Source organism: Ictidomys tridecemlineatus, chromosome 1 (genome assembly GCF_052094955.1).
Source record: "Ictidomys tridecemlineatus isolate mIctTri1 chromosome 1, mIctTri1.hap1, whole genome shotgun sequence".
Lineage (NCBI taxonomy): Eukaryota > Metazoa > Chordata > Mammalia > Rodentia > Sciuridae > Ictidomys > Ictidomys tridecemlineatus.
The window spans coordinates 50,325,425-50,349,426 of record NC_135477.1 but is presented as its reverse complement, the minus strand read 5'-3'; the positions used below and the strand labels follow the sequence as shown (position 1 = coordinate 50,349,426).

Here is a 24,002-nt window from a genome sequence, read left to right as displayed (position 1 = left end):
TTCTGGGCCTCTCTCTCCGCTTCTCAGAAAAACAGCTTCCTTTGAAGGTGTCCAGCTGCAGAACTGAGGGGCGAAGGTCAAAGAGATCACAGGGGGACAGGGATGGGGGGACGGCCAGAGCCACGGTGGGCCCTGGGTTCTCTCCAACACACGCACACACACTCACATACACACACGTACACACGCACACGCGCACACGCACACACACGCACATGCACACACGCACACACACGCACACGCACACATGCACACACACACGCACACCCTCCCCAGCCTCCTGCCTTCCTGGAAGCGAGATCTACCCTGGCAACCAGCTGCTGCTGGGAGAAGCCGCCCCCCAGGGCCTCTGAGCTCCCAGATACGCAGCACAGGAGGAGTCGTGGCCGCGTCCGAGACCTGAGCCTGGACCCCCACATCTTTATGAACCATCATTTTTTTAAAATTCTTCCCTCCTGCACTTAACCTTGACCACAGAAAGAGGCCTTGTCTGCCACCCCCAAATGGCTGGGAGCCTCCCCATGGACTGTCAAAGCTGCAGAGACCCTTCAAGATCATCTTTCTCTTCCTACAATGACCACACTGAGTTCCAGAGAGCTGTGACCTGCCCACGGCCACCCAGCGACTTGGTGGGTGGGAGGTTTGGTGATCTCCCCAGACCCGGCTGGCACCAGGCGCCCAGAGCCCACGCTGGGGCTCCTGCGTCTTCCTTCCCAGACTCGGCCACCCTTGGTCTCCTTGACCTCCTTGGCCCAAACCGGCTGGCCACTGGGCCTCTGCTCCTGAGACAGAGGAGGCAAAACTCGAGGGCAGTGCGGCTCGCAGGGAGCAGGCATCAGGAAATCTCACTGTGACTGAGGAAGTCCCAAGAACAGCCTCTGGGCAGCTCAGCCTCTCCCCTGTCCTGTCCTCCCAGATCTGAATGGATGAAGCACCTTAGTGTCTGTCCCTGCTCAGGGAAGGGACGGAAAGAACTCCACAGCAGGGGAACCCAGCCGTCCCCAACCCCAGCATCAATCAGGGGGCTTCCCAAGAGGGTGGTGGAAGCTGTCCTGTCAGCCTTCACCACCTGTCCTGGGCCAGGCCCCGGACAAAACGTGTGCAGGATTACCTCCAACCTAGCCTTCAGTCCTGCGAGGCTGGTCACCACTGTGCCCACCTACAGATGAGGAAGCTGAGGCTCAGGGTGCTGAAGTCCTTGTCCGTGGTCACTCAGCCAATAAATGACAAAGCCAGGAATCTCTTCTGGGTGCACCTGACCCAGAACACTACTTCCTGCTGCTCCAACGTGCTCTCCCTCCTCTCTGCCGTCAGCCTGCTTTTCAAAGTCCTTGGATGCACCTGCCTCAGTCCCCGAATGTCCCTCGGTCCAACCAGGCCAACTCCAGCTGCCAGGCTGGTCATGCTCATACCAGCCTCACGCCACCACTCTGTGTCCCCCACCCCGTTCCCCTGAGGCTGCCATGTCCCTTCTTCACCCCAGACAGGGACGCATCCCGTCCCTCCCCAGGCTCTTCATGATTCCCACCTGGTTGTCCCTCCCAACTCTTCCTGCTGAGCCAGGGCCTCCCCGACTTTCCACTGTCTCCTCTGGCCAGTCCCACCCCAAGGCCTCTGCCGGCTTGGTCTTTGCATCCTCTCTTCTCTGTCCAGTGGGCAAAGATAGGGAATCTGCGTCGGGGCTTTGGTGGCAATGACACAGAAACCCGATTCCTACTGTATCAGGCCAAGGAGCCCTGCTGGAGTGATATCAGGACACCCACAGAACCCAGGGCAATCAGCCAGGGAAAGAGGTGCCGCAGGGCTTCCCGAGTACCAGGGGCCAGGGGCCCTGACCCCCCAGTGCTCCGTGTTGGGTGACTTTCCCCTGTGCTTCCTGAATGTCACCTTAGTGCCCTCACTAAAGCTCTGCTAAGTGTTTACAATTCACTCGATGCTCCTTCGTTCAGTGGGGACGTGGGCAATGTACAGAGACGTAGGGTAGCAGAAGGTGATGGGGGTAGGGAGGGCCTGGCAGGGGATGCAGTTCCATAGACAGTGTCCCTTGGTATCTACACGGATTGTTTTCAGGACCCTCAGAGAGACCCAAATCCACGCGTACACAAGTTTCTGATATAAAACAGTGTGTTGAGTCTACGTGTGCACCCGCACGCACACACACAAACACACACACTCACTCACACACACACACACACACACCCCATAGCTTACATCCTTCCATATACTTCGCCTTTTTTGTTTGTTGTTTGGTACCAGGGGATTGAACCCTGGGGCACTCAATCACTGAGCGGCACCCCCAGCCCTATTTAAAATTTTATTTAGAGACAGGGTCTCACTGAGTTGCTTATGGCCTCACTAAGTTGCTGAGGCTGGCTTTGAACCCACGATCCTCCTTCCTCAGCCTCCCGAGCTGCTGGAATTACAGGGGTGCATCACCATTGCCCAGCTCACTTTTTATTTCTAATATATTTTTGTTTTAATTAACACATGATAATTGGGCATATTTATGGAATACAGAAACCTCAATACGCACATGCGGTGTGTAACGGCTAGATCAGGGAACTGGTGTGGCCATCCCCCCAGACGGTAGTCATTTTCTCGCAGTGGGACTGTTCAGGATCCTGGCTGCTAGCTTTGTCCACTTACCCATTTGCTGTCAGCCACAGGTATCTCACTGCAGAACATCAGGAGCCTCTCCTACCCACCTGCACCCGGTACCTGTCCGCCACCCTCTCTCCATCCCTGCCTCCCCCGCATCTCTCCCACAGGGAGAGGCCACACTGTTCTGCTCTCTACATCTTTGAGACCAACTTTTTAGCTTCTACCTACAACTGAGAACGTGAGATTTGTCACTATATCTGATTTATTTCACCTGCTTCATCCAGGGTGCCATAAGTGACAGAATTTCGCTCCTTTTTGTGGTGAATATTCCATTGCTATTGTATGGTTTAAATCATCCCTAGGTTCCTTGTGATACAGTGTAAATGCTAAAGAAACCGTTGTCATACTGAATTCTTTTAGTATTAATGACCATGGGGGAAAGTCTAGACCTCTGCCGTCCAGATACAATGTTTTAAAAATATTTTCAATCTTCAGTTGGTTAAATCCACAGATGCAGGGCTGCACAGTGTTCAGGTAGGGTCTGATGAGAAGATGACATTTTTAAAAGGTCTGAAGCAGAGGAGGGAGTGTGCATGCCAATACCTGGAAGGAGAGATTGTCAGGCAGAGGAAAAAGCAAGGGCAAAGGCCCTGTGGTTGGCATGCACTTGGTGTTCAAGAAATAGCAAGGAGACCAATTGCCTGGGGTGGGGTGGGTAAGGAGAAAGTGGCGGAGGGGAGCTCAGAGAGGCCATGGTGGGGGCACACTACTGACGCCCCCACAGCTTACTACAAAACTGATTCCCTCACTCTCTGGACCCAAGGTCAAAAATCTCAGCAAAGGGTGTGACTGACTCGGCTTTGAGCAGGGAACACTCCTGAACCACTTGCCTCCACCCACATGCCAGAGCTAGAGAGAGATGTGGGGGAGGAGGAGGCTGAGGAATCGGGGCCTCACCAGGCCCCTCCACCCAAACCACCCGGTGGCTGCAGCCTCAGGCTGCTTCCCGCGTGACCTGGCCAGTGCTCCACCTGCCCCAGGTTGGTGTTGGGCTCTGGACCTTCAGGACTGTCCCGGGGTCAGCTGTGCCTCTGCTGGTAGCCTCGAGGCGGACTCCTTGTAACCAGGGAGCGCCAGGCCACCTGGGGGTTCAGCAGAGATAGTGCCCAGGGACAGCAGGAAAGTCTGCGTGTGGACCATCATGGAGCCAGGACCTGGGAGTGGGACTCCCACGTCAGGCCCTTACGGTGGTCAGCCTGGCTGCAGCCCAGCGTGACCGACAAAGAAGTGTGGCAAGATGCGCCTTGGGACCCAGGCACCTCGAGAGGCAGATGGGGAGTGAATGATGGCCGTGGGGATGACCTGCCTCAGCTGTCACTCATCCCCCAACCTGAGGGAGGGCAGGCCACAGGGCTGGCATGGGCCCTCAACAGCCAGATCTTGGTGGGGATTAGAGGGTCTCCCGCACCCCCAGCCTCTCAGGAAGCCAGGGGTTGAGCTGGGACAGGGTGGCGTGGGGGAGGGGAGGCCGGGCTGCACAGACGCCTCCTGTCCCTGCGGCGGGTTAGAAGTGACTCCACTGTCTGCTCTTCCTCAGTTGAAAGCCACGGACGCCGACGAGGGCGAGTTTGGGCGTGTGTGGTACCGCATCCTCCACGGTGAGTGGGCCCCCAGGACGGGGCCGGAGGGAGGAATCCGGAACTCCGACGATTCGCACCAAGTCGGGGGGCTCAGGTGATAGCTGTGTCCCGGAGTCTGTCATGCTCCGGGTGCTTCCCAAAGCCATCACCCTGACGAGTGGGGCCTTGGAGTCCAGGGCGCCCCCGCCCCGGGAACTCCCCAGGGATTCACTGCCATTGGTTCAGCTAGAATCAGGGCCCATCCCTGAGCCGTCACCATGGCCGGTGTGACATACGCTGATCTGTCCCCTTCTGGAACCAAGAGTGCAGTTTCCCTACATAAAGGACCTGGGCTGTGTGGGGAGGGAGGGTCCCCAGTGGAAAGTCAGGGGGAAGGGCACAGAGCCAGCCCTGAGGTGTCCACTAAGCCCCGGACCCAGCACCCACAGGGAGTTTGGTTTTGTGACAGCCCAGATCCTTCTGCAATTTTTAGAAGGCCTCACGGCACCCACACCTGCGGGTGTGAGGGTGCAGGGAGACCCCAGGCTTCCCCTGCAGAGAGGGCAGGTGAACTTCTCCCCTGACCGCCCACTCTGCCAGACCAGGGCCGCAGGAAGCAGAGGTCCCCTGGCCACTGTCACGTCCCCAAGACCTCTGTGCGGAGTCGACCTTCCAACTCTGGCCCCAGGCTGAGCCCGTGCACCTGGTGTGTGCCCCGTGCAGGTAACCACGGCAACAACTTCCAGATCGACGTCAGCCATGGGCTCCTGAGGCGAGGCCCCCGGCCGCTGGACCGCGAGCGGAACTCGTCGCACGTGCTGGTGGTGGAGGCCTACAACCAGGACCTGGGCCCCATGAGGAGCTCTGTCAGGGTGAGGCCAGGGGCGGGCTGGGTGCCGACCGCAGGGCCAGGCCAAGGCTGCAGCCGGACCAAAGGTGGCCACCAGTTGTGGCCTGGTGGAGGCAGGGCCACCATGGACTTAGGTGCTAGGTGGCATTTGGGGCTGTGGGTTTGGGTCATTTGGCTGGGAACCCCAGCTGTGGAAGATCACCGACACAAGTGTCTGTCCCAAGGGATGAAAGAGGGGTCCTCACCATAGTAACCCCTAGGTCCACGCAGCCCTGGAGCGTGCCCGAGAGATCCCCTTACAGATGAGGAAACCGAGGCCCAGCAGAGCTCTGGTGGGAGAACCAGGCCCTGAGCCCACACCTCTGTGTCCAAGCACAGTTCCCGTTCCAGGGAAAATGACCCTGACACATTCCAGTGCCCACTCCCAGCTGCCCCCTCAGCAATGTCCCTTTCTGCCCACCCTCACCTGCCCAGCTGAAGCCAAGCCCACCTCACCCTCCCCAAATGGTCAAACACACATGGGCACGGCCCCCGGCCAGGCTGGCCTACTCCTGTCCGCAACAGGGGGATGACCAAGAAGGAGAGGACCTCTCAAGAGGTCCCGATGACGTCCTCAGCCGCGCACAGCCCCTTCCCCGGGCGTGGTGGAAAGTGAGTCAGACCCAGACGTCACCCAGAGCAGGAGGGAGACGGGAAAGTGGCAGAGCTGGCAGGGACTTCTGCCCAGAACCGAGTGGCAGACTCAGCTGTTCCTCTCGCCACCTCCACCCGCTGCTCCCTCGGCCGGAAACGATGAGCCGAGGCCGACCGAGCCTCCCCCAATGTGGGGGCGCTGGGGGGGCAGCCCCGCTGTGGCCGGCTCCTGGCAGCCTGGCCCCAGGAAGCAGTGGGAAGTCACACCTGAGCGCCTGCAGCCACCTCCACCCCAGGGACTCTGCCCACATGGAAATAGCGCAGGGGTCGATGCCTTGGGTTTTACACAGCCCAGTGACGGGAGGTCAGACCCAGTTACCTGACTGTGCGCCCGGGCAGCCATGTAGCCACACGCCACGCGTGACGGCCCCAACGCTGGCTCCCGTGGAGACCAGAACACCCACGGCAGGACCGCCCTTGGTGGGGACGCTTCAGCCACAGAGTGGCGGACATCAGCACAGCGTGGATGGTCCCTGGACCTTGGCCTCCTGGCCACAGCCCTCCATGTGACCTCCTGGCTCCCACCCGCCTCTCGATGCCTTGTGACGGCAGATCATTTTAAGGTCCCAACGGTTCAAAACCAAGTACTCGGCAGCACCCCAGGGTGCCGTGTAAAACAGACCAGCCAGGCTGTCCATCGGGGCAGGGTGGGACCCCGTGGGACCTGCGGGGCCCTGCGCTCCTCTGTCCCTGAACCCCGAGGAACGAGGACCCCTCCCAGGACCGTGACAGGCGTCTCTCTAAGCACTCCGTGCACTGGAGCCCAGCCCTGCTATCAGCTCTGCGAGCCGCCACTGTTAAGACGGCTGCTTTACAGACAAGGACACTGAGGCCAAGGAGAGTGAGCCACTGTCCAGAGTCACCCCACAGTGGGGGTCCAGCCAGGCTCCAGTGTGTTCTTTTAACCACCATGCTGTGCTGACCACTGCACCACACTGCCCCAGGTGGCTCCTCAGAGCAGCCAGAAGCCACCGCCTCATCCCCCAGGGATAGCTTTGGGGTGAGAATTGGGGCTGGTCCCTGGGATGAGGATTCAGCCTCCACATTCCTGAGAGCCAGGGACTTCCTGCTGACCACGTGTTGGACTCCAGTTTGGCCCTACAGTCAGTTTCCCAACAGCAGCCACAGAGATGGCTCACGGGCCCCACCCACGTCCTCCAGTTCCTGCTTCAGGGACCAGGAGCAGCCCAGACGAGGCTCCAGGGAGCTCGGAGTGAGCCGGTCCTTGTGGAGACTGGACGCATGCCTGTCCTGTCCTGTCATGTCCCTGGGGGGTGCAGCCTGGGGACGCAGGTGGGTTCTCTGAGCAGCCAGGCAGACCCCTCCCGCTCAGCAAGAGCCCTGCAGGCCCGTGGCTTTCCTGTGCAGCTGTGTCTCTCGGGTTTGCAAACCACACACCATCTCGCCTCCTGCTTCTCGCTGAAAACAAGGCCGGAACCATCCAGAGCACGGTGGCCTGCGGCCAGGCCCCTTGCCGCCTCCCTCCTCTTCCTCTCCTACCGTCCGACTGGCCCGTTTCTTCCCGGGGCCCTGGTGTCAAGGTTGTTGGAACAAACAGGCTCCGTGTGAAAGGGGAGGTGCACAGTGTGAAAGGCGGGTGGTCAGCTTCTGTTTACGGGTAGACCGTTCCCGACACCCCCCTAGGCAGACCCCCCACGCCGCCCGCCCAGGATCTCCCCAGCCAAGTTCTGGGTCAAGTCCGATTTAGAAGGTTCCAGCCTGAGAACAGCTGCGCTCCGCCGTGGGCACGTCAGTTTGCATAGCGGGTTCTCGGTGTCTGAAGATCCAGCTGCCGCTGCAGGGCCGTGCGCACCCCGAGAGCAGCCAAGGGGGAGCCCCCCGCCTCCACGCCCATGCGCCTCTCCTCCCCGCCCCCTGCCCAGAGCCTCCACCCCCCCAGCCTGCCTTTTCTGCCTACGGCAGCCAGGAGATCTGTGCCCCTACCCACCAGTTCCTGGCCATGCCATGAAGAGCCCCCAGGCTGACCCAAGTGGTGGTGGTCAGCAGGTCGAATGCTCTGGGGCTTCCTGTGCCTCAGGGGCCTCTCAGTGTCGCTGACCTCACGTGAAATCCACGCTGAGCCTCGCGGCTCCTTCCCAGTCCCCCCCCCACACACACACACAATTGGCCAGTTTCCCGCGGGCCCTGGGACCGGCTCTGGGACCGGCTTACCCCCCCCCCCCATGTAGAGCCAAGAGCCCTCACCTGGGCGGGTGGGGGCAGGAGAACCCTGCGCTCTTTATGGCTCTCCCAGTGACTGGCCTTGGGCAAGTCCCTTCCCCTCTCTGAGCTCGTTCCATCTGCCATCTCTGAAAGGAGGCAGGGGCTCTGGGCCTTGGGCGTCCCCTCGGACACCGCCCTTGTCCTTCCTTCCACTCTGCTCTCTGCCCTGTCCCCGCCTGTGCCAAACCTCTCCAGTGGCCCTGTGGAGGGTGGGGTCGTGGGGAGACGGGGCGCCTCTGCGCCCACAGGCGCCGTTAAACAGCCTGATTCTTGCCGTGCGAGATACGCACGTCCCTGGCGGGCACTGAGGCCATGGGGGAGCTGCGAGAGCCACTGTTCATATTGCACAACTCAGAAGGGCCATTGCCTTGGGCCCCGGGAAGCAAACTCCAAGACAGAGATGGCTTGACAGCAACTAGGAAGAAGGGTCCCCAGGGAGAGCCCGGGGGATGGGGACCAGGAAGAAAAGCAGCCAGCAAAGTGGCACAGAGGGGACATCCCTAGGCCACAGGGAACTCCAGTGAGGGCCACCAACAGGGCCTGGGGGCCAAGGGGGTCAGTAAACTCCCCGGTGCCTCCGCCCTCCAGGCCCTGGTGTCCAGCACCCCGGTGCCAGGGCGTGGTCAGTCCTCTCCTAAGTGCCACAGCGTGTGACGATTTTAAAGGGGCCCCAATGTCAATGTCCTCTGCCACAGTGGCTGTCACCTTCATGTCTCTTCTGCTGCGTGGTTTGGGGTCTGCAGGGGTCAGTCTCAACCCTCCTGGCGGCTCCGGCCCATCTTGTCTCCCTAACGACTCTTGGAGTGGCCGTGGCGGGCGCCCTGCAGCCGTGTGGCTGTGTCACAGCTGAGAAACCTGATGGCCCCCAAGAGTCACTCATTAATTAGTCACAGGGCCAGGGCAGGGCCGAGGGTGGGATAAGGTTTATTCCTACACCAGCCACCTTTGAGTACCGGCCTGGGGTCAGGGCCTGGGGAAGAGGGAGGACGCGGTGACCCTCGGGGCTGCCCGCCGCTGGCCTGGGAGAGCAGAGACCAGCAAGCCGGCCTCTGGGGCCTCACCCTGCCCCCCTGACTCGCGCCCGGCCCGCAGGTGATCGTGTACGTGGAGGACGTCAACGACGAGGCCCCCGTGTTCACGCAGCAGCAGTACAGCCGCCTGGGGCTCCGCGAGACTGCGGGCATAGGGACTTCGGTGATCGTGGTCCGGGCCACGGACCGAGACACTGGTGAGGCTGGTGGCGGGAGCCAGGGAGCCCCGCTGTTCACAGGGACCCTCCCGGCCTGCTCCTGAGGGACCGGTCATCCTCCATGACTCGGGCTCCCCTGTTCAGGGCTCCCAGGCCAGGGAGGGCCACCTGGGACAGTCTTGGTCACTCCCCGCCAGATGCCCAGGCCTGAGAGGATTGCCGTCAGGGCGCTGTCTCAGTCTCCGGGTGGACAGAGGGGGAGTCACAGCTGGGCAAGGCCAGCTGTGTCATCCCAGGACCCAGCAGTTCCCTGCTGGCCTGTGGCCAGGGGCTGGGCAGGTCTCGGGGAGGTCAAGAACTGGCCTCAGCCGGCCATTGCCCCAGGCCCTGCAGGGTCACCTGGGACCTGGCGCTCCCAGGCCTTTCCCAGGCAGCTCCCTTCCTGGTCCAGGCAACCTGAAGGTGGCCGAGGGCCCTGAGCCCCAGAGCTGGCTGTGGTCAGCAGTGCAAAGTGAGGGACAGAGGACTCCAGGACAGCGTGAGCGGACTGGGCACTCCTGCCCGGCTCCCTGCCCCCCAGCACCCAGGCTCACCAGCCGCCCACACAGGGCCAGGGGAGGGGGCTGGACATTCTTGCTGAATCACTCTCCCTGAAGGGCATGTCCGTGCAGTTCCGGTCACTTACACTTCTGGGGCCCCACAGCTTCGGGCCTTTGGGGAGAAAACATCAGGAAGCTCGGATGACCCTAAGCAGGCGCGTCCCCCCCAGCTGGGGCTGGCCGCTCTGAGAGGTCTGGGATTCTCCCAAGTGGCTTTATGACCACGGCCTTCCCAGCCCCTTGAGGCCTGTGGACTTGGGAGAAGGAATCCCAGCCCTGGCTCCCTCTTGAAGGGTGTGTCCCGTGGCCCAGGGACTGGGGGGAGGGGACGGGAAGACAGAACCGTGCCCTTGGCGTGGGAACCCCAGAGGGACTGAAGGAAGGCTGGGCCACCCCTGAGGACCTGCCTCACCCAACGCTTCCTAGATCCAAGCCACCCCCTGTCCACCCAGTGTCCAAGGCGGGGCGAGAACCTGGGTCCCCAGGCCCTAGGGCAGAGCCCAGCCCCTCTGGCATCCCTGGTGCCAAGACCAAGTCCTAGAGAGGGGTCAGCGTGTGCCCCGTCCTCTGCCACATCTCTTGTGGACGATCCAGCCACAGAGGTGGGGGCAGTGCATGCCGGGTGGGCCCGCCAGAGTCCCCGCCGCCGCGTCCCTCAGAGGTCGCCACAGAGCACGGCGCCTGTGTCCTCCTGCAGGGGACGGTGGCTTGGTGAACTACCGCATCCTGTCGGGCGCAGAGGGGAAGTTCGAGATTGACGAGAGCACGGGGCTCATCACCACCGTGGACCACCTGGACTACGAGACCAAGACCAGCTACCTGATGAACGTGTCCGCCACGGACCGGGCGCCCCCCTTCCACCGGGGCTTCTGCAGCGTCCACGTCACCCTGCTCAACGAGCTGGACGAGGCCGTGCAGTTCTCCAACGCCTCCTACGAGGCCGCCATCCTGGAGAACCTGGCCCTGGGCACCGAGATCCTGCGGGTCCAGGCCTACTCCATCGACAACCTCAACCAGATCACCTACCGCTTCGACGCCCACACCAGCGCCCGCGCCAAGGCCCTCTTCAAGATAGACGCCATCACGGTGAGGGCTGGGGCGGGCACAGTGGGCGCTGGCCCTGAGTACCCTGTCTTAAAATGAAAATCAGCAGGTGCAGCTCAGGAGTGGAGCACTCCCGGGTTCCCTCCCCGGCACCCCAAACACAGAACCTCGGCCAAACAAGCAAACCCAAAGACTCCCCGTGATATAGTTCTTTCCACAGGTGGGGGTGAGATGGCGTGTGCAGTAAGGCGGCCTGCTGTCCCTCTTGCTAGTGGACAATGAAAGTGTAGCTCCACCCACAGTCACGTCCGGATCCCAGGCTGCTGAAGGACCGTCCCTCTGACCTTGGCTATGAGAGGGTCCCCACGACCCCCGCCTTGGCCTCTCTTGATCCGTTAGAGCCGCCCACTCGCAGGGCTCAAGCAGGGTCCTCGCTGCGGCTGACCCACGACCAAGGCCAGCACAGCGCCCTCCCCAGAGCCGCCCAGCAGGAGGCCATAGAAGCAACTTAGCTGGACCTTGTCGCAAAATAGAATGTAAAAAGGGCTGGGGACGCTGCTCGGTGGTAAAACACCCCTGGGGTCGACTCCCGGTACAAAAACAAAGCAAAGGACCTCCCCACAGTCTGAGACCTCTGCCCACCCCAGAATGCAGGGGCCTTAGGGCCACCTGGTCATTAACTGGCCCTCCAGCCCTCTCCCCCCGAGGGCAAGGGTAAGACGCAGCGTTCCCGCTTCCAGCCGTGGCCTGGCCTTCCTTGGGGCCCACAGGAGTTGCCTCCTGAGGGCAAAAGATGTCCCTGTCACCCAGGGATTTTGAGGGCATCAGGAACTCTGTCAGGAACCAGGGCCAAAGACCAGCTCCTAGAACAAAAGTGTCCCCCGGTCCCCACTGCTGAGAAAGACGCGAGGACTTGAGGAGCTGTGTGCCGGCCACCAGGGACAGAGGCCCACGTGGATGTCTTGTGATCGACGTCACAGAGCTCGTGTGGCCTCCTCCTTTCCCTCTTCACCTGGGCTCTTGGCCCCCCGGGCACCGTTCTCGGGCACCGTTCTCGTCCTGCGTTGCTGTCGCCGATCTCCGCTGCTCCCTGGGCAGCCCCCTCCCCCACCTGACCTCCTCCGTCTTGGCTCTCCTGTGACCTTTATGGGAGTCCCTCCTTTGAAAACAGGCGGGGATGAGTCACTTAGTCCCCCCGACCCGGGAACACAAGATGAACCGGGCCCTTCCCAGCCTCGGGGACAAGAGAAGGAGGGATACTCAGGGTGTGGCCGGCGGCCCAGGGGAAATGTGGAGGAGCCGCCATGGGGACCTCTGGGGACCAAACAGGAGAGTGAGCCCCTCGGCGGGCTGCAGGAGGCCCCAGGTCGGGGTGTGCCTGGGTGGATCAGAGAGGGTGGCAGGATTCAGCCAACAGCCTGGGGGTGCCCCGCGGGCAGGAGGTGGCAGAGTGGCCTGCCTGGGCCTGATGCGGTCACTCACCCTCGGCCTCCTCCTGCAGGGTGCGATCACCGTCCAGGGCCTCGTGGACCGCGAGAAGGGAGACTTCTACACGTTGACCGTGGTGGCAGACGACGGTGGCCCCAAGGTGGACTCCACTGTGGTGAGTGGGTCCCGGGCCACAGCCCACAGCACGGCCCTGCCCAACCCAGGACACGTCCCATCCAAGGGGGCCAGGTGGTGGGCAAGGGCTGGGCCTTGCTAGCCCAGGGACCACACTGTGACCAAAATGCCACACCCTCCCTGGGCAGCCTGGGCCAGGCAGGGGGCCTCGGGCAGGGGGGAGGGTGTGTCCTTGGCGGGCTTGGCGGGAAGGGACCCTCACCATCTGCTTCTGCTTTCTCTTCTTGCTCCCCCTCTGCCGGGCGGTCTGCAGAAGGTGAGTAGCCTGTGGCCTGGCCCCTGCACTGGCCCTTCTGCCTCCCCTTATGAGAGGACACATGGACGGGCCTGCAGCAGGCTCTTGCTCAACCCCTGATGGCCTTCCAGTCTGTCCACTCTTGCACTTGAGGTCCAGGTCCCTCTTGGGCACATCCCTGCCCCTAGCTCTGGAGTCCCCGTGGGATCCTGGGATGAGGCACACTAACAAAGAGTACCTGAGACACACCAAGGAAGGGACACGGAGGCCTCATCCCAGTTTTGCTCCTCTCTGGCTGTGTGACTTGGGCAAGCTGCTTGACCTCTCTGAGCTTACTCACTTAGAGTCTAAAATGAGGTCGCAGGACAGTCCTGCGCCTCAGAGAATGCAGTGAGGTGGCCGGACCCCCACAGGAACGCTCTCGTTGGCTGGCCGGCGAGGGGTGGTCTGTCCTGACGTCCCAGCTGCCCCACTGGTGGAAGAGTGTGTGAGCGGGGGGTGTGTGGCCAGGGGTGCTCTGGGAGGCAGCTGTGGGCACGGCTGAGCGGCCCCCAGGACCCAGACAGGGAAGCCGAGCGGGGCACCTGGGGAGGGCGGTTTCTGAGGTTGGAGGTGTCAGATGGGCTCCAGGGGGGCTCTGGCCTGGGGGAGGAGCGGGGGGAGGCTCAGTCTGCAGGTGGGGGTGGGGACAGCCAGGGAGGCCCCCGTGGTGGCCCTGAGAATCCTCTGAAACCACAACCGAAGGGGTGGACGCCGGCCGACCCAGGGTCCAGACGGAGGGCCCAGCACAGCCACTTGGGGCCTCCGACCTGCAGCTCCCTGGAGGCGGCCGGCTTTGGTGGCCCAGGGTGTGGCTTGGCGGTGCCAAAGGCCACCATCCCCAGGGTCAGCGGGGCCAGCGAGGCTTCCACCAGCTCCCAGCAGACCCCTCGTTCCCCGGGGTCCCCGAAGGCCACAGGGAGCAAAGCTTTCCGTGGTGGACAGCAGGCGGGCCTGTGTCCTGCGGGTCCTGGCCGAGTCCTTGGCCACCCAGCCAGGAGGCCTGGGACGTGGAGTGGGCACGGCCACCTTCCGGGCCTCACGGGCTGCCCTCAGCTCTCCATGGTCACGAGGGGGCGTGGAGGCAGCAGGGCTCTGAGGGCTCCCGTGGGCCCGGCCACGGCCTCCCCGGGTCCCCGCAGTGGCTCAGCCCTGCAGGAAGCAGGCCACCCCTGCTCTGCCCTGGCTTCCTCTCGGGCCCCGCAGCTGCCCCAGATGCACAGCCCTGGGAGCCCCAAAGGCCCTTTGAGGTACTAGGGCGGAGGCACTGGGAGGGGCCCTTAGAAAGTGCCACCGTTTCCTCCAGAAGCCAAACCGCAGCTCACCTCCACCTGACTCCTCCCTGGTCCCAGCAGCCCTGGGAGGGGAGCAGACAGGAAGGAGCAGGCCTGTGGGGTGGCTCTGCCGTAGGAGCTCCTAACCCCCTCAGGCCCTCAGGGCCAGGAGGGGAGACACACTGTGCCCGACTCCTATGGGCCAACTCCCTTCCACTAGGTCCAGCAGCTCCTTCACTCCAACTGGCCGGGGGCGCAGGGGAACAGCATGTGCAAAGTCCCTGTGGTGTGGGGAAGCATGACAAGCCTAAGGCCTTGACTAGCGTGAGGGATTTAGGAGGGATCAGACCACAGGAGACCTTGTTTGGTTTTGCCCCCCAAACAATAGATAGCCCCATTTCACAGGTCAACAGACTGGGGCTTAGGGACTTCAAGGAACAAACTCTCTAACCAAAATTCATGACGGATTGACAGTCTCGTGGAGGGAAGGCATGAATACCTGTAGACAGGAAGTGGGAGCAGGGACCTCTAGGTACCACCCCTTAATTTCCTGGTTCCTCCGTTATTCCTCCCAGCATTCCTCCCAGGGTGGTAGGTATTCTCATCCCAACTTTCAGTCAAGGAAATGGAAAACCAGAGAGGTTGAGTAACTTTCCAAACTCACGCAGCTAGTGAGCAGTGGAGTTGGTCCTGACAGCTGCCTGAAGACATGGGCAGGGGCTGGAACCAAGAAGCAGCGAGACCTGATTCAGAGAGAGGGTGCAGGGAGGGCCTCTGCAGCATGCAGGGGCTGCTCAGCCGGTCACTGTGGGAGCCCCTGAACCCCAGCCCCCGGGGGGAGGAGAATGAGAGGAGATGGCCGGGCAAGGTGTGGGAGGAGGCCCGGCCCAAGATTCTGAGCTTCCTTCCCACCTCGTCCTCTGTCAATGAACCCCAGGGCACCTGCGGTCCCGGCCTCGGCCTGTGCCTTCCCAGGTTCTGTGCCCACTGCCGGCCTCCTCCCCGGCTCACAGTCCCTGCCTCCCCTAGAGGCTCTGGCTCATCCGCACAGGCCCGTGCTGGCACCTGACAGTTGGGAATTCATCTCCCTCCCCCACTCGCCCTCCCCCCCCTGGGGCCACCCAGCCACCTCGGCCTCCTCCTGCTCCTGGGCCCCATTCCCTCCCTCGAACCTAGAGGTGGCCAGTGTAGAGGCCCAGCCTCTGGCCATGGGATGGTCTCCACCCGCCCACGCGTAATTTTCTTCTTTAATTTTTCTGACTCATCGACTGGGTTCACTTTTAAAAATGTGATTCCTTGTTTCTCTGACAAACAGGAAGCTATGTCCACGGCAGGCAGTGCCCAGCCCGCCTCGGCCTGCATCAGCTTCCCAGTGCCCCTCCCTGCGCCCTCCAAGAGGCCCCTCGCCCCCTCCCCCGCTCTCCTGCCTGTCACTGAGCACAGGTGGCCCACCCCAGGCGGCTGGGAGGAATGGCTTCCCCGTCCCCTGGGACGGTCAGGCCCGGCTGGGCAGGTTCCAGAACTGGCAGGAGGCTGGGCCTCCCTGGCCTACATGGCGCTCAGGCCTGTGAGGCTGAGGAGGGAGGGAGGGAGGGAGGGAGGCCACGGCTCTGACCGTGTGCGCCGCCAGGTCCACATCACGGTGCTGGACGAGAATGACAACAGCCCCCGGTTTGACTTGACCTCCGACTCCGCGGTCAGCGTGCCCGAGGACTGCCCCGTGGGCCAGCGAGTGGCCACGGTCAAGGCCCGCGACCCCGATGCCGGCAGCAATGGGCAGGTGGGTGTCCCCTGGTGTCGGGCCACTCACCACCAAGCCAGAGGAGGCCGGGCCGCGGACTCCCACCTCCCTCTGCTGGCTCCCGGCCACTGCACTGACGTCCCCCGGCCCCGACCCTGTCCCTGCTTCCCCAGGGCCTCAGCCGCTCCTGCATCAGGCCCCTGGCCTGGCCCGGCGCCTCTCCTCCCCACCCACCCCTCACCCTGGCTCCTCCAACAGGTGGTCTTCTCCCTGGCCTCCGGCAACGTCGCCGGGGCCTTTGAGATCATCACCTCCAACGACTCCGTCGGCGAAGTGTTCGTGGCCAGGCCCCTGGACAGAGAGGAGCTGGACCTCTACATCCTCAAGGTGGGGACTGGCCCGGCCCCAGGACTGGCCACTAATGACCTAGAAGGGAACTCAACCGTCAGCACCCTGTGGCCAGCGTCCCTGCTGTGCCCAGCACCAAGGGGCCAAGAGCAGTGGGCCCCGGGTGGGGAGGACCCCGGGCTCCCAGGCCGAGGAGCTGGGGGCTCCATCTGCCGTCAGAGCCCCGAGCAAGCTGGTGGGGCCCGGAGAGTCCGACTCCTCCATAGACACAGCGTGGCTCAGGAGAGTCGCTTGCTGTGGCCTGCCTCAGTTTACCCACATGAAATGGGCACAAGAGCCTCCACCTGGCTGCCTCCGCCCCAGTGAGAAGCAGAGCAGGTGGGAGGAGCCTGGGCGGCCGGTACGGCTGACCGTGGTGGTCCCCTACCATTGCCACACAGCCACGGGGCAGCACGGAGGCTCCATGGTCAGGACCCCGGTGCTGGCAGAAGGTCGAGCCAGGCTCCACTGTTTGCCAGAGGCAGACTGAGTGCATGGGACAGAGGCCCTGGAGGCCAAAGCAAGGAGCCTGGTGTCAGGTCACAGACCTGGGGTCCTGGTCAGGTGCTGGACCAGTCCAGACCACGGGTACGGGCAGGAGGAGGGGACGACTGGGGTACCTCAGGTGAGATTCCCCATGAGGTCCCCAAGTCTGGCCAAGGCTGGACCAGGGGCACCTGGGGCAGACGCTGTAGGGAGCGCCCGGGGCTGGCCAGGCCGGCGCGGTCAGGGATGGGTCCGTCCCTGCTCCTTCCCCCAGCGCTTCAGCCCTGACTCCAGCCCTTCTCCCCGCAGGTTGTGGCTTCTGACCGTGGCACCCCGCCACGGAGGAAGGACCACATCCTGCAGGTGACCATCTTGGATGTGAATGACAACCCTCCAGTCATCGAAAGCGCCTTTGGATACAATGTCAGTGTCAATGAGGTAAGGGCACCCTGAGCTGGCCTCCAGAGTGGACAGTGGAGAGAGCTGACCACGAAGCCCCTGTTTAATGTCCCCCTGGCCGCCTGCCCCTCACATCTCAGGACTGGAGCTCGGGTTCCCCATAATGACACCCCCAATGTTCAGCCTGGGCACGGAGCTCAGTGTCTGTGTGAGTAGGGGAGGAGAGGAGAGGAGGGAAAGAAGTAAGCGTCCTCTCACCCAACAGGAGGCTCAGGCTCACGCTGGACAGCTGTTTCTCAGAATAACGCATTCAGCCAGGCACAGCGGCACATGCCTGTGATCTTAGCAATTTGGGAGGCCGAGGCAGGAGGATTGAAAGTTTGAGGCCAGCCTCAGCAACTTAGCAAGGCTCTAAGCAGCTTAGCAAGACCCTGTCTCTACATAAAACATAAAAAGGGGCTGGGGACGGGGCTCAGTGGGTTGTTTTTTTTTTTTGATAGCAAAAAAAAAAATGTTTTTAATTAATAAGTAAACAGTGCATTTAAGAGCTGGCCCTAAGTTGGGGCCACTCGGGAGAATCTTTGCCCAGGCACTGTGGGCATCACGCCAGGTGGACGTTCATGAGGGCAGGTGGCCTAGGGCAGAGCCCAGTGCCCAGTTCCCATGGTCCAGGCCACCTGCCCTGCAGGTCAGATTCCTCATCTGTAAATGAGGAGGGTCCAGGGTCCTACCTGGCAGGGCTGGGGCCCATTCGGTCGGCGAGTGCGGGACCCAGCACGTAGCAGGTGCCCGCAGACTATCTGCCCGTCGTCCTCTGGTGTAGACCAGAGCTGCAGGGCAGGCCGCTGCTCCGCGTGCCCGTGATCCAATTGGCCCCTGAGGCCTTGACACTGGAGTGACCACTGTCCTGCTCTCCTCCCAGAACGTGGGCGGGGGCACCGCTGTGGTCCAGGTGAGAGCCACGGACCGCGACACCGGGATCAACAGTGTCCTGTCCTATTACATCACCGAGGGCAACGAGGACATGACCTTCCGCATGGACCGCATCAGCGGGGAGATCGCCACGCGGCCCGCCCCGCCTGACCGCGAGCGCCAGGGCTTCTACCACCTGGTGGTCACCGTGGAGGACGAGGGCACCCCGCCGCTGTCGGTGAGCCGGGCGCACTGCGCGGGGTGGGGAGCGCCCTCCTCCTGCCTTTGGCCGGCCAGGGCAGTCCTGATGCAGGGCGGCCGGGTGCCCAGTGTGGGCAGGGTGTCACCAGAGTCCCCAGTGGCTCTGAGCCGCCGTCCGACCTGAGCTTGGCCTTAGGGCTGGGTTCAGTCCCCCCTCTTGGCCTGCCTGTGCTGCGGGGCCACGTTACGCCTGTCGTGGTGCCTGGTGGCAAGGCGTCCCCCACCGTTGCCCGACACCGTGTTGGGGTGACACCGTGTTGGGGTGACACCCTGGCAACACGCCCGGCTGGAGGGTTGGTGTCCGCGGTCCACTCTGGTGCGCCAGGGAGCAGGCACAGGTGTCCACGGCTTGCCAGGCCGGTCGGGGGATGCAGGCTGGGGACTGGTCGGTGGCGGTGCCCGGGCTGGGCTGCCCTGGTGGCTTGTAAGTTGAGAGCAGGGGTTTGGAGTGGGCGCCCTGGGCGCTGGCCGTGTGATGCAAGAGTCAGAACCTTCCAGAGTCTCGGTCTCATCGTCTGCAGCAGGTGGAGGACGGCGACCTCTCGGGGGAAGGGGTTGGCTCCTGTCTGTGGAGGCGCGTGGTCCGCTGTGCAAGGGAGGATGGGGTCAGCAGTCACTCGCCGCAGTGACACTGCGCTGCAAGCCGGACACACAGAGGCCTCAAGCAGCCAAGCTCTTGAGTCCCTCCTGCAGGCCTCTGGCCACACAGGCTGGGCAGGCCAGTCCCCAGGGTCGCGGCTGGGCCCCCTGGTTCCGGTACAGGCTTTGCTCCAGGGGGGAGCTGGCGCTCAGCTGGGGTGGCCGGGCCACTCCTCCGGCAGGCAGCCGGTGCCTGTCCTAGGAGGGAGCCAAGCACGAGGCACACACGGCCTCGGGAGCGTCCGGCTTGGAGCTGGCGCAGGGACCCTTCTGCGGGCTTCTCTTGGCCAGAGCAAGCCCCAGGGCAGCTAGACACGGGAGGTCAGGCAGTGAAGGACTGCAGAGGCCCTGGATACGGGAGGAGCAGAGAGTGGACACAGCGTTGCCATCTGTCCTCCTGGGGACCCGATCGTGAATGAGGCCTGGGCTTCGTGTCTCTCGGTTCCCCACAAGTGACTGTGAGGTGGCTTCCCTCTTGGCCACAGCTCGTGGGGAGAGGGTCAGAGCGGGCCTGGGCTGGGCTCTTGGTCTGGAGTATCTCTGGGGCAGGGAGTGGAATTGGGCTAATCATCCCAGGAATGGGGCTGACCTGCGCTTAGGGCTGCCCAGTATCACTGCTGATTACTTCAGCTGTTTACACAGGGACACATTCATAGGACACACTAACTTCCTGGGGGCCGGGGTGACGCAGGCAGGGGATCATCTCTTGTGGTGACAGTTTTGACATAACTCTTCCCTACCCATACCCGGCTTCAGGGTGGCTGTGAATCATCTTCTTGGTCACCCCTCCAATAGCGCTCAGAGAAGTGTTTGGCTGTGAGTAACAGAACACGATGAAGTCATAAATCAGAACGCAATTTCTCACATAAAGTCTCTGGAGAGAATTTCAAATGCTGATTTCATGCCCAGTGATGCCACAGTTCGTGTTTCTTAGATTTTTTCCTCCTGTTGTAATAGAGCTGCTATGGCTCCAGCCATCATGCCAGCATTTAAGGCAGAAAGATGACAACAAGAAAAGAGCTATGCCTGCCACTTCGACCCCCTTATCAGGAAAGGAAAAGGTTTTCCGGGACCATCCTCCAGTGCCCTGCTATGTCTTATTGGCCAGAAGTGGGTCACACAGACACCCTAGCTCCAAGGGAGGTTGGATCAAATAAGGGACAGGATTGTCCCCATTGGCTTACTACTTGGGAGCCAAATATATCACTGCCCCAAAGATAGGCAGAATTCTGCTAGTGAGGAAGGGGTAGAGAAGAGATTTTGGGTGGGCCCCGGCGGCCGCACTGTCCTTCCTGGTCTGAGGCACACCCCCAACCCCCACCCCGTGGCCCTGAAGGGCAGGGAGGTGCCTGGTGGTATGCTGCGGCACAGACGGTCCCTGAGGAACTTGGGACTGGTTCCTGCGGTCAGAGAGGGTCTCCAGCTGTTGGCCGGACCCTCTGCAGAGACCTCCAGCCCCAGAGGGACCCCAAGTCCCCCTCCGCACATCCCAGCCTCTGACCTCCCTCCCTCTGTGGGTCAGCGCCCCCCCCCCCGTGCTGGCTCCCTGGTGAGGTGACGTCCGCCCTCCTCATGAGCCCGCACCCTCTCCCCGCGGCCCCCAAACCGCCCCCCCGCAGCCAGATGGGCAGCGGGGCTCTGAGGCCTCCTGGCCTGGGTGACCGAGGGCGGGGCTTCCTCCACGAGGGAGGGGCTGCCATGCAGGTGGCGCACGGAAGGCTGGGGAGGGCTTCCTGGGGGACAGCACCCGGCCAGGTGAGCCAAAGAGGGCAGCGCGAGAGCAGAGGGCGGGACTCGCCTGTGCACCTCCCAGGTCAGGTGACATTCTTGAGAGCCAGTCCCACTAGCTGCCCAGGAGGCCGCTGCTCCTGTGGCCTCCCTCGCTGGGCCAGGGCGGGGAGGGGCAGAAGCTGGCAGGCCAGGGCCCCAGAATCTGCCAGGGTTGGCCTTTGCTTCCAAGGAGCACTGTCCCTCCACAGACAGAGCCACGCAGGAGGCCACCGAGAGCCAGGCCCTTCTCTGCCGCTGGGCCATGTCACTGGATGTGTGTTAGAGGGGAGCAGGAGGGCCGAGTCCAGGGAATCACGTGGTCTGATGGGGAGGGACAGCGGCGTCCACGGATCTGCTCAGAGACGTCAGCAGGTCCTCTTGCCGTCCTCTCGTTGCCACCTGAAGCGACTGCCTGGTGACAAGTCCGTCCTTACTGGCAGGGGAGCAGCCTTGCCCAGGACAAGGGTGTGAGCGAGTCACTCATTCCTTCATTTGTTCACACCAGGAAGCCTGCAGCGGGCAGCGGGCAGCGGGCAGGGAGTGGCTGTGGAACTGAATCGAGACTGACCTGCTGACCTGCTGGGGGCTCAGAGCCCAGGGTCTGGGATGTCTGCCAAGACCTTCCCCCACCCCCCCAGAATCCTCCATCTGACCCCCTCCTGTCCTCTACTCCCTCCCTGCCCCCCCCCAGTTTCCTGAGAGCCTGACATTCCTGCAAACAGCCCGTCTCCACCCCGCCCTCAGCCCCTGTCACCCGGGCCTGGAACAGCGGGCCACAGGGGCATCCGGGCCAGCCCCGGCCTGCCACACAATGCCTCACCATGGGACCAGGGGAAGTCATTGCACCGCCTCGGCCCTCCAGCCAGCTCCAGGCCTCGGGGAGGGAGGCCAGCATTGGGGGAGAGGTCTAAGTGGCCATCAGGGAGGCCCAGGCACGAGGAAGGGCTGGGCCCATGGAGGAAGAACGGGTGGCAGCCGGGAGGTCAGGGCGGAGCCCAGCCTCAGATGCACCGTGGCGGGCGGTGGGAAGGGGGAAGGGCCTCAGCCCCCTGCCCCATGGTCAGAGCCAGCGGAGACACAATCCCAGAGAGCAGACCTGGCTTCAGTGGGCACCTGAGGACACTACCTGTCCAGGACGCAGGAGAGACCACCTCCCCTGCCTCTCCTCGTGCACAGGCCGTAGCAGTGACAGTCTGGGAGCTGGGGACACTGCCCTTGGCGCTCGCCTCAGGGCTCAGGCTCAGGGCTCTTCTGCTCCTTGAACTTGGCCCCTGTGCCGCTGTGAACCCTGCTTCCTTGGCTGGAGTCCAGGGAACTCCCTCTGCCTTTTCCTGCGTTCAGGTCACGTGGGCCGGCCCTGTCCTGCCCAGAGAGAATGACCGGACTCCTGCCGCTTGGGGGATGCTCTGCAGCTGCTCACACGGTGCCTACAGCCAGCTGAGCTCCTCCAGGAGACCCTACAGCTGAGGGTGCTCCCTTCCCCGGCCCCTGGCACAAACAAGTGGGGTGCATGGGCCCCTGGGCCTTCCAGGGTCCTGTGGCTTCGTAGCTGCCAGGCAGAAAGTGGGTAGTGGGACCTGATGCAGAAGGGTCTTCCAGACCCATGGAAGAGAAGGCTCAGGGCAGGGCAGGCAGAGAACAGACGGAGACCTTTCTGCTGGGAAGTGGTGTAGAGGACAGGCCGGACGGTCGGCATCTCTGGATGTTTGGGCACAGGTTTGTCTCCCAGGACACTGGTGGGTACTATAGGCAAGATCAAGGAGAAGGCCATGCCAGGCCCTGGCCTATAAAGCCATTTGATTCGGTGACGGGAAGGAGCACAGGCCTGGGAAGCAGGAGACCCAAGCATTAGTCCCACCTTTCACTGGTTTGGACAAGATGCAAGTCTTTTAGAACCTCTGTTTCCCAATGCACGAGTGGATGTGAAAATGTTGTGGAAGCACAGAATATTATAACAGAAAAAGCAAAACACAGCACACGTACTGCAACTTGCTTTTCCCATGCCCAGGGCAGGCATTGCTAGCCGATCTCAGCACTTTCTCACTCAGTTACGTTAGGACCTCACAACCCTTTGGATGCATCATCCAGGAGCCGTCCCAAGAGATCAGAATTGTGAAACGGGATGAAACGCCTGTCCTCAGGCTGCACCAGCTCAGGCATTATTGCCAGAGGTGATCCTACCCGGTTCAGATGTGGCTGCTAGGAGCCAGAGTTGGTGGAAAGCCAGAAGTGGCCCTGCCAACGCGAGTGGCCCCGCAGACACCTGGCATTCTGGCTCAGATCAGTTTTGCAGCCGGGTCCAAAGGCTGGACTGGTATTGGGCCCCACCCTACTGGAATAGCTAAAGATTCACGGTGGCACCCCGACACCTCTGGGGGTCAACGATGCAAAGCAGAGCATGCCCAGAGGACAGGCCCTACAGTGGGGCTCTCTGGACTGAGGCACGCACTCCACTGAGAGGGCTTGGACCCAGCGCCGTGGCTGGCAGCCCTGGTTCCTCTTTTGCTGACTGTGGTTCTCTGAGCAAATCTTAGCCCAGCCCCCAGCACAGCCAGGCCAGCTGCAGAGGGTTCCAGCTCCGCCCAGGAAGTCCTCCTCCAGGAGGCAGGGACTGACAGGACAGGACCCCTGCAGCCCCTTGCCCTGTCCCTCTTCCCACCCCACTCCCTGGTGGTGGCTCTGTGTCACCCTCTGGCCCGGGCCCTGGGCTGCTGAATGCAGGGGCTGCTCCGGCTAGGCAGGGGTGAGGGCAGCCCCAGGACCGGTCATCTGAGAGGCAAGTCCCAAGGGTCCCTGCTAGGCAGGACACATCCCTGAGGCCCCAGGGCTCCTCCTGCTTCCTTGGAAGCCCCATGTTCACGGCCCTGCCTGCCCTGTCCCCACAGCCACCAGAGCAGGCCTCTTAGAGGCACCACCATCCTGGGTGACATGGCGTTCCAGGGCCCTGCCCCTCCGGCCGGGGCAGGAAGGGCGTCCATAGGGCTATCACAGGCACAGCTCGGGCCATGGATGAGACGGAGCCTGGAACCCAGAAGTCAATGTCACTGAAAACAGGAAACCGCGGAGCTGCGATGTGCTCACTCGCAGGGTCCCCAGAAGAAGAGACAAGGAGCCCCATGGGAGGAAGCTGGGCAGGAAGCACCGCGGCTGCTCTGGGCGCCCTCCGCACAGCAGCAGCCCAATTCTTAGAAGTTGCTTCTGCATTAAGGTCCCGGGGTGGCCCAGGCCAGCAGCCCCAGGGGGCTGGGCCCCGCTTCCTGGGCTGGACCACTGGAGTCTGGCCGGAGGGTTTGTCCTTCGACTCTAGGGACAGCACAGCCTACCCCAGGACAGTGTCCTCCCCACTCCTGCCCAGTGGCCCGGGAGCTGTGAGGACAGGGCAGCTGCACTGAGTGTCCGAGTAGAAGAGGGGACCCTAGGG

General features: G+C 62.5%; 1 protein-coding gene across 7 annotated transcripts in view; it reads left to right on the top strand.

The window, feature by feature from the left end:
- The window catches only part of Cdh23 (cadherin related 23), a 377,491-nt gene that overhangs the window by 296,106 nt on the left and 57,383 nt on the right, over nucleotides 1–24,002 (top strand). For all 7 annotated transcript variants that reach the window (XR_013435513.1, XR_013435512.1, XR_013435514.1 and 4 more), the window contains 9 exons: nucleotides 4,196–4,256; nucleotides 4,941–5,089; nucleotides 9,076–9,211; nucleotides 10,469–10,857; nucleotides 12,317–12,418; nucleotides 15,617–15,766; nucleotides 15,986–16,114; nucleotides 16,910–17,038; nucleotides 17,922–18,149. Coding sequence is in view for 4 of the 7 variants with exons in the window: in XM_078040863.1 (XP_077896989.1) it covers nucleotides 4,196–4,256; nucleotides 4,941–5,089; nucleotides 9,076–9,211; nucleotides 10,469–10,857; nucleotides 12,317–12,418; nucleotides 15,617–15,766; nucleotides 15,986–16,114; nucleotides 16,910–17,038; nucleotides 17,922–18,149 (1,473 nt within the window). In the remaining 3 variants the exon portion in view is untranslated. The remainder of the gene's footprint in view (nucleotides 1–4,195; nucleotides 4,257–4,940; nucleotides 5,090–9,075; nucleotides 9,212–10,468; nucleotides 10,858–12,316; nucleotides 12,419–15,616; nucleotides 15,767–15,985; nucleotides 16,115–16,909; nucleotides 17,039–17,921; nucleotides 18,150–24,002) is intronic.